The sequence below is a fragment of the Onychostruthus taczanowskii genome, unplaced genomic scaffold (genome assembly GCF_017590055.1).
Source record: "Onychostruthus taczanowskii isolate IOZ18803 unplaced genomic scaffold, ASM1759005v1 scaffold52, whole genome shotgun sequence".
Lineage (NCBI taxonomy): Eukaryota > Metazoa > Chordata > Aves > Passeriformes > Passeridae > Onychostruthus > Onychostruthus taczanowskii.
In genome coordinates, this window is record NW_024502791.1 from 1,875,071 (window position 1) to 1,891,670 (window position 16,600).

Here is a 16,600-nt window from a genome sequence, read left to right on the forward strand (position 1 = left end):
CGCACGCGCGGCTGGAGCGGCGGAAGCCCACGGTTGGTTCCGCCGCGTGCCCGGGCGGGGGGCGGCGCGCGCGACCCGGCCCCGGCCCCGCAGCGGCGCGCGGGCTCCTGCGGGGCTTCCTCCATCCCTGCACTTCCTCTCCAGCGTTGCTGTGGTCTGTTGCAGGGAGCTGGGTAGGGAAACCCTGGGCAGAATTGCCGGTTATCTCCTCAGCTGTGAAAGGAAATGGTGCTGTCGCTTTCAGGCAGGTGCAGGGTGCCGGTTGCCCTGTAGAGGAGGAGGAGGGTGTTTGCGGGTATTGAGGTGGTAGTAGGAGAGGCACGAGGTTTTGATTTACTTGTGTGTTCCAGCAGCGCGGCACAAGGAAGTGCGATGGCCTTGGCGTCCCTTGGTTTCACACTTTCATTTCTAGTAGTTAGTCAGATGAAATAGCAGGTCTTCGTTCGCCTCAGACTGATGATCCAAGCAGTAGTGTTTTAAAAGTAACATACTTTATCTGTGTACCAGTGGCTGTTTGGTCAGCAGTAGGTGAAGATAGTTTTGATGGAGTTGTGATAAGGAGGGTAAGGTGTGCCTATGTTAATGTCAAGCAACATCCCTATCCAAGCCCAAGTCACATTTTTTATAAATGCAGTAGGTGTTTACAGGTATGCTTTGCTAGATCCTATCAATGAACAGTAACTGGGTGGGAATGTCTTGCCTACCTCAACAAACCTGTCAACACCTAACAATTGCTTTGTGCCAAGGTCTGTGCTGCAACAGTCCATTGTATAAACACGAGAAATGCCAGGTGTGTGGGGGTTTATCATGGCACAAATGTGCTGTTGCTCATTTTGCTTATCTGGCTATTTGGATACCTATTCTGTTTTGTTAAACAGAAGTGTTGCAAAAAGCTTAATGACAGTTCTGTTCTGACACTTGATAACGTGACTTTCTTAAAATCTCGTTTGTAAAAGAAGTTTAGTTGATTGCTTGAAGTCCACCTTGTTTTTTTCCCATTGAAGTATATTTTTTGTTTTAGTATCAGTAATCTTTGGCAGTAATTCTTCACATTTCAGGAAGGTCACCGGTGTAAAAATGCAACTGGATCCAGAAATTGGGGAAGGCTGTTGATTGTTGCTGCCTTGCCCTAGTTATCACAAATTTTATGAGAAGTGTAGCTCTCTTGTGTTTCTACTCTCTGTTCTTTTTTCTGACTTGCTTAGGATACAGCCTTTTTAGAAAGTGGTGTTTTTTCCACTCTCAGAATGTGTATTGTGGAGCATGTTCAATTTGTTTGGAGTCTTAAAATTGTCTTTCATGGCAAGCAATACAATAAGTTACTGATCTGTGTTGTTCTGCACTTGTTTAAGGACTTGTGAAATAAGTTCTACAAGTCAGATTTCAGAAGTCATACTTTTCTTAAGGAGCAGGGCTACAGCGAGGCACAGTTTCTAGTTGTGTATCAGTGCAACACCCATGAATGTGCAAGAAACAGGATGTCCCCAGAGCTCACTGTTGTGCTTTTTAGGGTGAGAAATTGAGTACTGCTCACATTGGGTGTATTTATGGAATACAGTTCTCTAAGTATGTTTTGGGACATTCTTGATGCAAAATGGTGTACTTTTAATTTTTCTAAAGGTGCATTCAAATGAGTCTGTTAAAGCAATTTATATTTCTCCTTAACATTTCTGGTTAGCCCAAAGCTTTCTCATTTCTTGGAACTGACTTTCTGCCTGCCTGACTCATTCTGTGGTTAATTATCTGTGGATGTCACACGAAGTGTCATATTTCAGGTGGTTGTAGTGAACAAAATACTGAGTTTATGATATCATTGATGGAACTGGGCAGAAAGAAAAGGGTTAGGAAAAAATGCTGTCCAGGCATCCTGTAATAAAAGTATTTTTTGGAAAGGCAAGAATAATTCCCAATAACATAGGAAAGACTCAGTCTTGTTCTGGTGCAGCTGAAACTTTCCATAGGCACAGCTACTGTTGGCTTTCAAGTGATTTGAGTTATTTATTTAGAAGAAATAGCTATAAATTAGGGCACAAGAGAAGAAAACCACAAAAGCTCTGACATTAGTGCTCTGTATTTTCTTCTGAATTATTTAATTGGAAAATTACTTTGCTTGGGGAATTTCATTGATTGTATGAATCCTGAGTGTATGCAGATATAAATCACTTAATTGTTTCTCTCTGTTTATTTGTTGTAAACATTTTCATAGAGTTTTTTCTTTGCATATTGTAGTTTTTCTGATCAGAAATTATGATTTTTGAAGAACAAAATTATATGAGATCAGTTGTCTCTTTTTTTTTTGGCACTCTGTTTGAAAGAGTAATACATTCACTTTGTTTGTGACTTAAACTTTAATCTAGTACTTCCTTGCTAGTTATAAGATTTTTAAGCTCTTCCTTTTTCTTTATTCCTCACACTTTATATATTTATGCATGGTACATAAACCAAGAGAAAGAGGGGAAAAAAATCCCTTTGCCAGAGTAAGTCAGTATATTGACATCATTTATTTGCTATTGCTGCTGAAGTAGAATTAAAAATATAAAACTTAATTTACCATTATGGAAAGCAGGAAGTAAATGTGTGTAACTGAAATATACTGGCAGTACTGCAGTTTTACATAGACCTTTCTATGAACTCTTCCATCCTTTTAAATATATATTAAAATTATGAAATGGCCTAGAACTGAGATTTGAGAAATGCTAGTTAGAATTAATGTGTTGGTTTGGAGACAGCTCTACTCAGTAAGGTGGGGTTTGGAAAGCGGAATAGAAAGTAACCTGTTACATGCTACCTTTCAAACAAGTGATAATGCTTGTTTGTGTATCACACTATTTTTTGTCTCTTTCAGGAGATACAGAAGACAGATGAAAAATCACCCTGTCTTGAGAGTGAGGCCTGTATTTGTGTAGTTCTCGCTTAATTCTGGATTTTGCCATCCAAGGTATGGTTTTGAGCATGGCTGATACTTGTTTTGGTTTTCTAGTTATAAAAGTGAATATGGTCATGCAGGCAAGAGTAAGTTACTGAGGAATAAAAATTTAGACTGTATTTTCTTGATAGATGTTTTCTCCTGAATCCCTCTCACTGCTTATTGCTCACACATTGTACAAGTAGGTCACTCAGGGGCAAGTATTTCAGTAATTAAATATCTCTGTTTTTCAGTAATTAAATCTCTATTTTGTTTGTTGAGCTGTTATTTCCCGTTCTGAGGAAGTGCTGTGAAGTCATGGAATCTCTTCTGCTCTGGTAAGATGGAAAACAGATGGATTCCTCAGTGGTCAGCAGTGTTTGTGGCTACATTTGTGGTTTTTTTGGCCTCTATATTTCTATTAGTGTGCATGATTTTCCCTTTGTAAATTCATGGTGATTACTCCCAATCCCTTTCTTGTCCTTCCTGTGTTTGATAGTAGTTTCCAGGATTGTTTCCTTCACCTTCTCAGGACCAGGACCAGGGTGGAGCTAATAGTCCTGTAGTTGCCTGGCTCCTTCTTCTTGTCCTTGAAAACAGGATTTTCATTGACACTTGTTTTCTTGAGTCCTCTGGAATGTCATCCATCAGCATGAAACTTCCAAACATAGTTGAGAATGACAAAGCCAGCTCTCTCAGCACTCAGGCTGGCATCTCAGCAGGTCACATGGAAGTATTAGGTCTAGTTCACTTAAAAATTTGTTAATCTGATCCTTCCTTGCTCAGAGTAAGTCTTTGCTCTTCAGCACTTTCCCATGGGTCTCAGGGACCTGGAATTCCAGAAGGCAGGTCTTACCCATGAAAGAGCAAGATAAACAAGGTGCTTTGACATTTTTGTATGATTTTGATACTTCCCGCAGCAGGCTGATGTTTCGTCTGTAGCTGTCCTTATGCTGCTCATGTACTTGTACAAATCTCTCCTGGAATTTCATATCCCTGACCAAATTCAACTCTAGGAGAACCTTGGTTTTCCTAACTCTATCCTAGTGCACCTAAGTGGTGTTCCTCTGTCAGTTGTGTGCACACACTTGGTGCAGCCCCACTTCACCTTGGTTTGGTTGATTATAAGATCCCTGTTTTCCATATCATCCTCCATCTTTTGCTTGCAAGCTGTGACCACCACTTCCTTGCCCATTCAGAGGTCACCAACTTTCTTGATCATCATTCCTTGTTAAAGCATTCTCCAAGCTGATTAACTAGCCTCTTGCAAAGATGCTTTTACCCATATAATTTCAGGTGGATCTTGTTCCCCTTCACCCTCAGTTTTTGGGCCTCATAGAAGATTCTATGGATGTAAATGTTGCACAACCACTTGCACATTTGCAGGATCTGTCTGCTTCTACTCAAGTTCTCCCCCTTCATCAGCAGCATAAACGAGACACCATTTGGCTACTAGACTTTGGCTGACACCCTGTTAACTCTGTAGTCATGCTTGGTAGACTCCTGGTCTCCCCTAGCTGTGTCCATGGGGCCTGAATGGAAGACTAGTTGAGGGTGGTAGTCTAAGGGCCAGACTACTACCAGCCTCAGTAATAGTCAGTCCATGGCATCCAGGACCCAGGAGCCTGGCAAGCAGCATACTTTGCTGGGTGACAGGTTGGGCCGGCAGAGGTGTCTTTGTCCCAGAAGCAGGGACCCACCACTGCCCCTTAGTCCATGCTGTTTCTCACCCCAGTATGGGTACTGCCGCAGGACTCGGGCGCAGATGGCTCAGAGGCTTTCTTTGACAGAGCTTCCTTCCTTTCCATGTGTGCTGCCAGGGCTCAGAACCTGCTCTGTAGATCAGAGCTGCAGGCAGAACAGGAGCTGTCCTCTTGGTGCTGGAGCTCAGAGGCTTGGCATGTCTGGCTTGACAAGCTGAGGCTCTGTCTGCTTCTCTTCTTGTGATGGGGGTTTCTGTAATTGCAAGAACTTGGTGGGGATCTGAGTGATACTTGGTGGGGATCTGAATAGGAACACTCCTATGTTACATAAGAAAATAACAAGCAAAGGGTGATTATATATAACACAAAGGAGAAGTGTGGCAAAATGACAGCTTGTTTGGGTGTGATTTTGATTAAACATCTAACAGAAGAAGAAAAGAAGACACTGAAATTTGTGAATAATATTAAGTAAATTTTGAATGCAATTGAGGACAGTAAAACATGAAATAAGTAAGCAAAACCCTTGGAAACAGAGATGTTTGATAAACAAAAATTCAGTGCATCAAGTAGAAGCTGAAAGGAATGGAAACCAGCAAAAATGGAACAAGATTCCTGAAGCCCAAAAATTGGGGAAACTAATGGGTAAGAGAGTAGATTGGGATTTGTGTGTGCATTACAGTAATAAAATATGTGTATGAAAGTAGTCTGACAAAAAAATAACAGCAATAATCCCTTCCGTGATGGTTGTGCTGAATGGTGGTTAGGACTTAAGTGCTGAGTTGTTACGGAGGTCGGTTTATGAAGCTCGGAAGTTCACATTGTAGGACTTGGCGAGGTTTCTTCAGTCCAAAACCAAAAGGAACCCAGCCCCACTAAAGTGTAAGGATGGAAACCTTGATGTTTTAAATGTGATTAATAGAAAATGTTCTATTGTGTGATATTTTTAATAATCTATGTGAAAGATGTCAGGGTAATGACTCCTTTCTCCATTGGTTTGCTATTAATGTCATGAAGGACATTTTAAGCAAGGAAACACTGAATTCTTAGTGATACTCTTGACTTAGCATAAAAGCTATAAGACAACAACCATGAAATACAGGGGGAGACTATAATAGATAGGTGGGGTGAATCTTTGTGGAAATAAATAATTCCTTATATTTCTTATTTGCTTTACAACCCTTTTACTTTGATGGAAGAGTTTTCTTTGCTGCTGCCACCTGACTGACAGTTGCTGTATTACCTATTGCTTAATAGTTTTCCCAGGTAGTGGTTTTACTTGCATTTTGGTGATAAATGTTACTTTTTAGCCAGATTTAACTAATTAAGGAATTCATAAAATGTTTTGCTACCTGGTGCTTAAAAAATTTATGTGAAATGTTTAGAAGTTTTTATGTAGTTTCTTAAACCAACAGCTGACAGGGTTTTCTCTGTCTTACTTGAATGTATGAACCCTGTAGATTGCACTATACTAGTAAATTTACTCCTTAAAAAAAATTCATTTATTTGTCTCTTTAGGATTATCTTCCTCGGTCGTGGCAATTTATTATCTGTTTCTGTTCAATGGGGCAACGAATTCACTTTGTGGTTGACCCTCAGGGTTGGTGCTGCATGGGCCTAATTATCTTCATCTGGCTGTACAATACAATCTTCATTCCAAAGGTCATCCTTTTTCCTCATTATGAAGAGGGAAATATTTCAGTTGTGTCAGTTTTTTGTAAGTAATTTTGATTTTTTTTCTACTAATAAAACAATGTCTTTACTTAATGTACATTTAAAAAAATCCTATGAGAAAATAGAAACTAGGGTGAAAGTGAAGAAAAAAGGTAAGATAAAGGGTAAGAGTAGTGGATGCGTCCTGTGTTTTTGTGTTCTGGGAAGCTGTGGCACTTCATTTTGGAGGTGTTACTGTAGAACTTGTTTTTGTGGAAACTGGTGGAAAGCCTGTGCGTAGCTTTCAGGTCCTGTGGTTAGAACTTGTTGACATGATTTCAGGTTCACATCTGTGAGTGCCTGTCAGAATTTGGTGTGATAGTGGTGATGATTGGCAACAAACTAAATTTTATTAGTTTTGTCATATGTTCCTGTATGGATTAGCTCATACAAGTTTTGCTGATAGGTTTGCTGAGGAAAAGTCTTGAATTATGGCTGGAACAAACTTCAAGGTGAAGATGCACTATTGGGAATATCTTTCAAATGGAGGCTTTGAGGTGTGGTATGATTGGTGCTTGTGTGGTAAGATGGTGGAGAAACTTCTTAAAAACTGTAGTATGGTCATAGTAGCACCTGCTGGTGCTATCAGAACTGTTTACTACTTTTTTCACTCTATTTATTGGGGAGTACTTAATGTTGTGTACTTAATATCAAAAATATATCTGGAATTGAATGAGCAGGCTGAGTATTTCAAGCTCAGTTCTGGAGCATCTGTATTTTTTGATATAGTGTACATTGCACATATGAAAAAGTCTAACAAATGCGTATTTATTTTTTTAGGTTATTACTTCTGCTCATTGTTTTGTGTAGCTTCATTATTTAGAGCCTCAGTAGCAGATCCAGGAAAACTACCTGAAAATCCAAAGATACCAATTACAGGTACATTAACTTGTTTCTATATAATTGAATGAAAGCTATTTTAATATCTTTAAAATAATTAGGAATAAATTTGTCTTTGTGAGATTTAATGGAAACCATGAGCTGTCCTTGCTGAATAAAGTTAATATGTCACTGTTTTAAAGTTGTAAGTTTCTTTTCCTCATTTCCTAGTTTCAAAACTTCTTTTTCTTAAACTTGTATTCTGCCAGAAAGTTCAGTTATGTAGGACCTTCTACTGGGAAATTTTTCCACAGAAAGTTTTTTCTTTTGCATTCTAGACTTTCAAACATAATGCATATGTTACTAACTTGATAATATTTAATGAAAAATGTTTATAGATGGCTAGTTATTTTAATTCTATATCTTTTGTCTTAGTTAATTTATACAATGTTAAAAATGGTGGTGGAAGGTAGTCCTATGCTGGTTTTTACCAGTGTATTTTTTGCTCTTTTTTTCCAGAGTCTTATGATTGTATGGGCTGTTAACAAAAAACCCCAAACCATGGTGCTAGTTGCACTGCATTTCTATAAAGTGGCAACTTAATGGAGCAAGTCCTTTCTGTCCTTGCAAATTTATCCCACAATATCCAGTGCTCCAGAAGCTGAAGGAATTTTAAAACCTTAATGATTCTCCACAGAGAATGACAGTATTTTTATGAACTGTTGGGAGCTCTTATCTAATGCATAGAGCTTTTACTTAGGAGTTTAGAATGGAGTAGGGCTGTTAAATAGCATGAGCTTTTCATATTAACAGGTAACACTTCATGAATTAAGAAAATGTATCCCATTCAGTGAGGGCAAATGCTTCAGTCTTGTCTTCAGATGTGGTGAATGCCCAGAGTAAAACTTTGCTCTCTCTTCCCAGCATTACTGGAAGTCTAGGATGATGTGTTTGGAAACATCATCTTTTTAGCCTTAGTGCTGATGGTATGAGGTGCATGAAGTAGACAGCCTATTGTAGAAAGGGGTGTATCTCCCTGGGATTCAGATGTGTTACCACTAATGGCAGAAAATCTCATGCCACTGTTCTTTCTGCTTCTGGCAACTGATCCTTTGATCCAGTAAAACGTCAGGTGTTTCAGACTTGGGTTCTGGAGTCATAGGTTTTGCTGCAGGAGGAGCAACATGGATTTTGCAACCTGAGCTGGATAATGAAGACACTTGCTAGTTACAGACAGTTACATTTATATTGGAGTTTTCATTTGCTTTCAAAATACCAGGGGCAGTGCAAATTCCCTTTGTACACAAATGTTTTTTTTTAATTTAAGGTATCTCTTTGCATAGCTCTCCAACCTTTGTGTGCTCTATTGAGTCCATATGGCAGTCATACTTAATAAATACTTCCAAAGGTGAAATATTTAGGTTAGGTCATGACTTGGATATTTTGATTTGGTGTGTTGTATATCAGGGGTATTTTACTTTTGGAGGTAGCACTTCCAATTGTCTGGTATGCGCTAGGCTGACAGGAGGATGCATTTTTGCATAGTATAAATTGTGTTAAAAATGAGTTGGGGTATTTCTGAACTCTGCTGGTAGCTACCCTATTAGTGAGTGACACCTTTGTGACCTCAGATTTATGCGAACAGATTGTGAATCAGTTTCCATCTGTCATTATTACTAGTTTAATGATCTCAGATACTGGGTTTCTTTACTTCCCGCGTCCAAATGTTATTTTGCAGTAAGAAAGACCAGATTAGAGCTGCCTGCAGGTGGCTCAGAAGTGCTAGATATAACTTTATTTTGTTTACACTGGGACAGTGTTTTACAGTATAAAATTTCAGATTGTCCTAGTGTAAATATTAAGCTTTTTTTCCCTTTTTTCCCCTCTGTCCCTGAGATATGAGAAATTTTTGTGCCTCAGAAAAGATTATTTAGGTAGAAACAATTTGAACAGTCAAAGTAATTTTCAGCCGTCCACCTGTTTTCCTTTAAGACAGAAAATGTATGCTTTTGTGACTGGAATTATTTTAGTGTTAATCTTATTGCTTCCCATGTGAAGATGAAATTTTTGAACATATAATTTGAATTTTCATTTTCAAAGAATTCCTCTAATTTGGGTGGGGCATTTTGATATAAATAATAGCCAAGCTGAGCAATAGTACTCCTGATACTTTCAGCTACTCAGTGTCTCTGGAGATAAGCTTTTAAAGAATGTCACATTAGTAATTTAAAAATAGTATGTGTTTGTAAATACAAGCCTATCTTCTATCTCTTTCTTTGATTATCTTATATCTAAAATTGCATGTGGAGATATGCTTGTCATTAAAATGCTTTGACATGGAAGATGCTCCTGAAGTGTTCACTGTGGGTCATATTTTAGTTAGCTAGCAGGACCAGTATTTCCTCAGGAGATTCTGGAGTGGCAGTGAGGTTGTATCCTCATTCTGTCTAGCAGATAATTTTTCACAGTAGAAATGTAAGGAAATAATTGAGTTACAGTCTTCCTTGTCTGAGTCACAGCTTGTGGTTTGTAATAATTACTGTGTAGAAATTTACAGGAAGAGAAGGCATTTTGGAGATGGAAACTGGCATGGAGTAGCAGTAATATCTTCCAGTTTTATTAAGGTCACAATGGGAAAAAGCTTTTTATGTGGTGCTTATCCTTCTCAGATCATAGTAAGATTAGTTTTTTTAATTAGAGTTACAAGCATACAGATTTATTATGAGTACACATTACTGAGTTTAAATCTCTCTGACATGTCTTTACATTTTCACCTAGAACGAGAACACTGGGAGTTATGTAACAAATGCAATATGATGAGACCAAAGCGTTCACACCATTGCAGTCGCTGTGGACATTGTGTGAGGAGGATGGATCACCACTGTCCATGGTAAAACCAGGACATTTCTTCTAATTATCTACTGTTGTTTTAGTGAATCATTCTGAAAAATTTGTGGTCTTGACTGCTGCTCATTTTTCCTGTTTCTTTCCCAGTGGTACTTAATCATTTAGGCATTTAAAGCAAGGAAGTAATAAATTTGAGCTTTCCTGTATTTACCAGTAAGTGAAAATAAACATTTCTGAAAGCAGTTCTGAGGTATAATTTTTAGAAGGCAAACTGTAGAGGACAGGGTTCCCTTATGTTGGTTTAGTCATTTTTCAAACTACCTTTTTTTGTCAAGTTTTTCTACTTCAGAGAATAGTACTAGTGTAGTGCTTTTGTCACGCTGGCTTAGCTTGTTGTCTGTGCCAATGCTTGTATGAAATTGTATCCATGTAACTTTTGATCTTGTACTTAATACAGATGGAATCCTTGTGTTTCCTTTACTCTTTTCATGTTGGAGTATGCAGAAGGAGTTGCTGAATAGGGATGCCTGTATTGTCTTCTGTGCCTTTGGTTCATTTTTAAGTCATATTTCTTTGTTACTGGGGTAGCCTGTGATCACATTTATTTTAAAACATTTGTTTGTGTTTCCAGTCTTTGCACTCTTGTAGTTCACAACCTGTGAAATGTATTGAGATATAACTGTGAAGTTTTGCATACTTTCAGAAAACAATTTCATTACTAGAGTTTTACTTAAAGTTGCAGCAGTATCTTTGCTATATAAAAATACAGAGAAGTGTGTCTCCTGTTCTAAGCGATGATCTCAGTAGCGCAGCCTATACTTTGAGTTGTGGTGCAAGGGATCCAGTGGTTTGCTCTTTAAGCAATCATAAAGTCTTCTATTCACAGTATCATAACTTTATTTGTTTTTATACACGCACACGTTGTTTCTCTACAGGATTAATAATTGTGTTGGTGAAGACAATCACTGGCTGTTTTTACAGCTGTGTTTCTACACCCAGATCCTTAGTTCCTATACGCTGATACTTGACTTCTGCCATTACTACTACTTTTTGCCTCTGAAAAAAGACAACTGGGTAAGAACCTGTTTTCTCTGTGAAGCAAACAAAGAGTGTTGCAATGCAATTTGTTTTGGCTTCTAGTTAATGCACATTTTTGGTGGCTCAGCTTCACTCTTAGTGAAGAGAGTTCAACTAGCTGTATGTTACTAAGTAGGCAAACTGATTCATGGTAAGTAACAAAATATTTATATGAAAGGACATATGATTTCTTTGTGTGTTAAAAACACAACACTAGTTCTCTTAGTAATATAGGAAAGGGAGGGAAGAACCAGTTAGCTTTCTTTGGAAGTAATTATCAGTACTGGAAAGAATTAAGGTAACTACTTTAGATGTATTCAAATTTCCTTTTACTTTTTCCAGAGTAGATTTATGCAAAATATATAGCTATCCTAATATAATGTTTTAAAAAGTTGATATTGCTCTTTTAAGAAAGGAGAAAAACACATGATAATTCTGCAAGGAGAAAAATATACATTGGTTTTGTAGCAGTGTTTTCTGTTGCTTTGAAAAGGTTATGTGGGTTAAGAGAGAATTAACTTTGGTTTCATGTGGACTATAGTTACAGTATTTCCATGTCTTGTCATCTGAAAAAGCAGTTGTATACACAGAGAAAGTGGACTTAGGGACTGGAGTAGGGTAAAAAATCAAGGACTTCCTTCTGCTGTGAAACTTACATTGTAAAGCTGCTATCTGGTGCTCATTTATGCCTATTATCTGTAATATTCTGAATATTGAAGAAGGTTGCTTGAAAGTTGCTCAGTGCTTGAAAGTGCCAGAACAACAAAGTTAGAACTCTTTCTTCATAAGAAAATTGTTATGCTATCTTGCTTATGGAGAACCATAAGAACTTGCAGATTAAATCTGAAATGAACTTTGTATTTGTACTGGACTATAACAAATACAAGTACACTAAAGGCAAAAACCTAGAAAACAAGTTTAAAGCATTTTCAAAATTAGGTAACATTCCAAATGTCATAAGAGAAAAGATCATCTCAGATATTGCGCTCTAAATTTTCTTGAGATTCTTTCCAAATACTGAGGTGCAGAAAATTTTTTAATTCTGTGTTGATGTGACACCCCAGTATGCTCCCTGCTGGTGATGTCATACTCATCTTTCCAGGCTACTAGAACCTGACCCTTCATTGTGGGTAAGGCAAGTCCCTTGCAAATGGAAAAAAAATTCCATTTTTTTGAACAACTACAGTTGGTCATATGATTTTGTATCCTACATTATATAAGAATTTCACTTTGTGAAAAATTCTGCTTCTGGAAAAGGATGGGCCATAGTCTTCCAAGTGTCTTATTTGTTCCTGTGTCAGTCTGAAGTGGGTGTGAAGTTCCCATAAAAGTGTATGTGAAGGTGATATGGCAAAGGAGAGCTGAAAGTGTAGGAAGACTCTATTACTTGGTTAATTGAAAACTGATGAAAGTGCTGTATTCAAATTTATAGATACCAAGTTTTTATTATATAGAATGTTCCAAAGTTGACGATTTTTTTTAACTCATTCTTGAAAAATTTGTATTCTCCAGGAATTTAATTATTTTTTCCATCTGCATCAATACTTCCATTTAAATCATATAAGGAATTTTAGAAATATGGAAAAGCAAATAATTTGCTGTCTGCTTGGAGCATCTTTCCATAGGCACTGAAACAGACTTGTTGGTCTCTAATAGTATAATGTCATGGTAGGGTATTTCCTTTTTATTGTGAATATTCTCTGAATGTATTGCTTCATGTAATTACACTGTATTAGGTAACATGCCAAAGTTCTGTCTGTTAGCCTTGCTTTTTAAAAGTAGTATGAGAAGTAACCAAGTTACTTGGTTGAGGGCGGTCTGTGCAAGAGAGGGAAATGGAAATCATGTTTACTTTGGATATTTTACAATACCTAAAGAGGTGTTGATAATTAGTAATAACGACAGTTCAAAAAAGAAGTACAATATGTATGAATATGTATAAAACTTGTTCTTGTGAGTATAACTGGATTCATTTGAAGTTGTTTGGAGAGAGGCCTAGTTTTAATACATACTGCTTTGACAGGTGACAGGTTAGAAGGCAGAATACACGTGCAGCAATTATTTTAACCCATTTTAATGTGTTTGCCTGAAGAGGGGATCGTGTTCCTGTTTTTGGCTGCCTAAGTTTACAGAGAACTGTGGAAGAAATCACTTACTTTGCTCTGTTTAGTTTTGTTTAGTTTTATCTGTGGATTTTTTTTTGGCTTTATCAATTTCCATACGAGAACACTTCAAATGACACTCTTCCTTTTACAAAGTGGATCTGTGTTATAGTATACTCTGTGCCCCAGAGAGGAAAAATATGTTTACACAATATAGAAAAACAGTAGACACAGCAGGTCTGGGCTGTTCAGACTTTTATTAAGTACAGTGTAACACTAAATAGTGTTTAGCTTTCTCAGTTTTTCAGCTGCAGAATAGGAGAGCACACAGTGAAGTAGAGAAAACTAAAATAGTTGGCATGCCTAGTCAACATATTTGCTTGGAAGATGACAGCAGAGTTCCATGAAGCTGGTTTTTTAAAGAGTTGCTAAGGATGTGATGCTGTATAGATTTGTGCCACAGAATAATTAGTCAGAACTATGTCTTTTTGGCATCAAATGAACAGGACTGGTGAAAAGCTTGGCTTAGTAGTAGTTAGGGTTTTAGGCTAGTGTACTGCAAGATTCTTTTTATCTCCTTTATATCAATTAAGGCTGAGGTACCACAGGATTCCAGAGAGTGCAGTACCTTCAGCCTTTGACAAAAAGCACTGTTCTTTGTTGAAATTTTGGCTGTAACTGAGAGCTTACATTTTCTGAGTTGACAGTGGCTAGTGTTTAGAACAGATTCAAAGAACTGGATGATTTTTTTTCCAAACAGCCATCTGGAGTAAGCTTATTCTTGCTCATTAAAAGACTTGTGAATTTTTTGGCGGTGTGCCTTCATCTAAATTTTTATTCTTCAGATTTAAAATAATATAAACCACAGAGGCTGTAGAATTAAAATTGCTTTTAGTGCTGTTGTGAAATAATAATTTTATTACATTACTGATTAATGGATTATGCAAATTTGACCAGCATGTTAGTATCTCTTTCCAAATTAAAACTTGTGTTTTTATTTTTAAAGGGTCAAGAAAGAAAACCCCAAAAATTTTTAATTAACTATTCTGAGTTAAGCATGATAGCTCTAAAGGTAAGGGAGGAAACTGTTTCTGTAGAGATGCAATCTTTCAGCTTCACCTCTTACTACAGAAAATTGCTTCATAATAGTCTTGGTTCTTGTAACTGATACACTGCCAGAAATTTGGGTTATGGTTGTTACCTCTGTTTTCCAGCAGGAGGAGTGCAATTACTGCTAGAAATAAAGGAGATGGTAATTAAATTGATTATGTGGGATGATAGCACAAGAAAAATACATTGTTTGAATAAAATCAGCATATTGGTTCTTCTGCAAGCTTTGGTGATTTACAGAAGTCAATACAGGAATATTCTTAATTTTACGTCTTCATGAAAAAATATCAGGTAGCCTGTATATTTTAGGAAGTAGTCAGTCTTCTGAATGGTGAGATGAGAAGAATTGACACTAGAATTATCACTACGTAGTTGCTCTCTCCATGGCTGGGCTGGCACAGATTCTAGATACAGCTGGTCAAATTTCAAAAGTAAATGCTTTGGCAGTATGTTTTACCTTATCTATAGAAGGCTTTTAATCTTTTAAGCGAAAGGAATTCTGCTGATACATTCTGTTTGCTAGAGATGTTGCTGCAATAATTGTCATAGCTAAACCTCCGGACATACAAAAACCTCGGCCCCTTTGCTCTGATTTAGTTTTATTTTATTCCTGTTCCTGCAATTACAAATCATTGTCTTTGACTTTGGAAAATTATTTTTTTCAATAATATTAATATTATGCATTGATTAATATTAATGAAAATCTGGAAATATATATCATCCAAAGTCCATTTGTACTGTAAAGAGAGTCTACAGGAAACTTTTTCTCTTAGAATCACAAAATTATGTACCAGACAGGAAAGGTTTTTAAAATGAAAAGCATCAACATTTTTCTTCTCAGCATTCTGCAAAACCAACCTAACCCTCTTGTCCTACAGTAGTTATAAGGACAGTACATGAATATTAAGTTCTTCCTCTTTCTTCCTACAAAGCCTGCAGTCTGTGTTTTTTAGTTTGCTTTCTGAAAAGCTTGGCTTTCTTTTGTATTATACACTATTTTTGTGATACCCATGTAGATAGACTGACTTCATCAGCGGTCTGAGGCAGACATCCCAGGCATTTACAGCTGAGCACAGATAACCAGGTTATCATGTGTTACACAAAATATCATTCCTCAAGAAAAAAAAAAAAAAAAAGAGGTCTTTTAATGTATTTTCTTGTATATTAATCTCTCTGTGTGTCATATTTCAGTAAAGAATAAAGACTGAATAAATTAATTTTTAATTAATTAATAAAATCAAAAATTATGAAGATGATCTCTTCTGGAGCAGATACAATACTCCTGTGTTTCTTGCCAAAAGCTCTGTCCTCAATACAGTGTGCTGCTTTAAAGGAATACTTATAAGTCCTTGAAAACAATAACACAATAATGCATATGGCATGTTTTTGAGCTCTTTTTTTTTTGTTGTTATTGTTGGTAGGGTACAAAGAGAGTTGAATTTGGAAGCATTGGTCTTACAATGGACTACAATCTAGAGCCGGACCCGTTGTGGTTTTTGACCTCTCTCCTGTATGATAACATAAAACCTTGGTAGCTGTTGTCCTAGTCAGTGGTGCCATTCATTCTAGGAGTCATCTATAGTGGTTGATGCTCACAAATGAAGATGAGACATGTGTTCTGCTGTGGGGTTGAGGAGGTCGCTTGTTTATCTATCCCAGAGACTTCTTTCTGTAGAATGTTTCAGTATTGCCTGTTGAGATAAAGATACCACATCTCATGGTTTGTAGTCCATTTTTCAACATAATCCTCTAGACTTACATATGTTTTGTGACAAATTCTTATTGCTCACATTTCTGTGCATTTTTGTGGGTAACTAAGAATCCTTGCAGTTTGACTGGATGGATAGAAGTAGCAGCTAAATGGAATTTAGAAACCTGTAGAAAAGGCAGCAGCCAAAGGGGAGTGCTGTGTGGTGTGGTGTAGGAAATGCTAAGTAGAAAGGCAGTGGCAGCTACCTATGTGAACATGCAGTTTTGGCAGACTGGTTAGGCTGTAGAGCTGACATAAAGAAGATTAGAAAGAGGCTACCTGAAGGAGAGCTCTCTCATGTTGTTAAGAATGTGCATTCAACATCTGTGCCAAGGCCGTATATGACAGCCTGGCACAATGTAAAAAAAAAAAAAGCTGCTGTGGAACAAAACCCTGTTGTGCTATGACAGCTGAGTGTTCATGTGCTGGTGAGGTCAGCTAATCTGTGTCTATTTTGGTGGCTCAGTCTGTACAGTCCTTTCTGTTAGCAGAAGTAGCCTGTACCCCAGACTCCAAAATCACACTAACTCAATACTCATATTGCACTGAGACTGGTGAATACTATTGAACAAGAGGA

The 16,600-nt window shown here is 37.4% G+C and overlaps 1 protein-coding gene across 2 annotated transcripts in view; it reads left to right on the top strand.

Annotated features, from left to right (window-relative positions):
- Positions 1-16,600, top strand: part of ZDHHC21 (zinc finger DHHC-type palmitoyltransferase 21) — a 34,701-nt gene continuing 18,101 nt past the window's right edge. For both annotated transcript variants that reach the window (XM_041416531.1, XM_041416532.1), the window contains exons 1-6: positions 1-32; positions 2,846-2,938; positions 6,124-6,322; positions 7,099-7,197; positions 9,916-10,027; positions 10,920-11,058. In XM_041416531.1, coding sequence (XP_041272465.1) covers positions 6,169-6,322; positions 7,099-7,197; positions 9,916-10,027; positions 10,920-11,058 — 504 coding nt within the window. In that variant the 5' untranslated portion in view covers positions 1-32; positions 2,846-2,938; positions 6,124-6,168. The remainder of the gene's footprint in view (positions 33-2,845; positions 2,939-6,123; positions 6,323-7,098; positions 7,198-9,915; positions 10,028-10,919; positions 11,059-16,600) is intronic.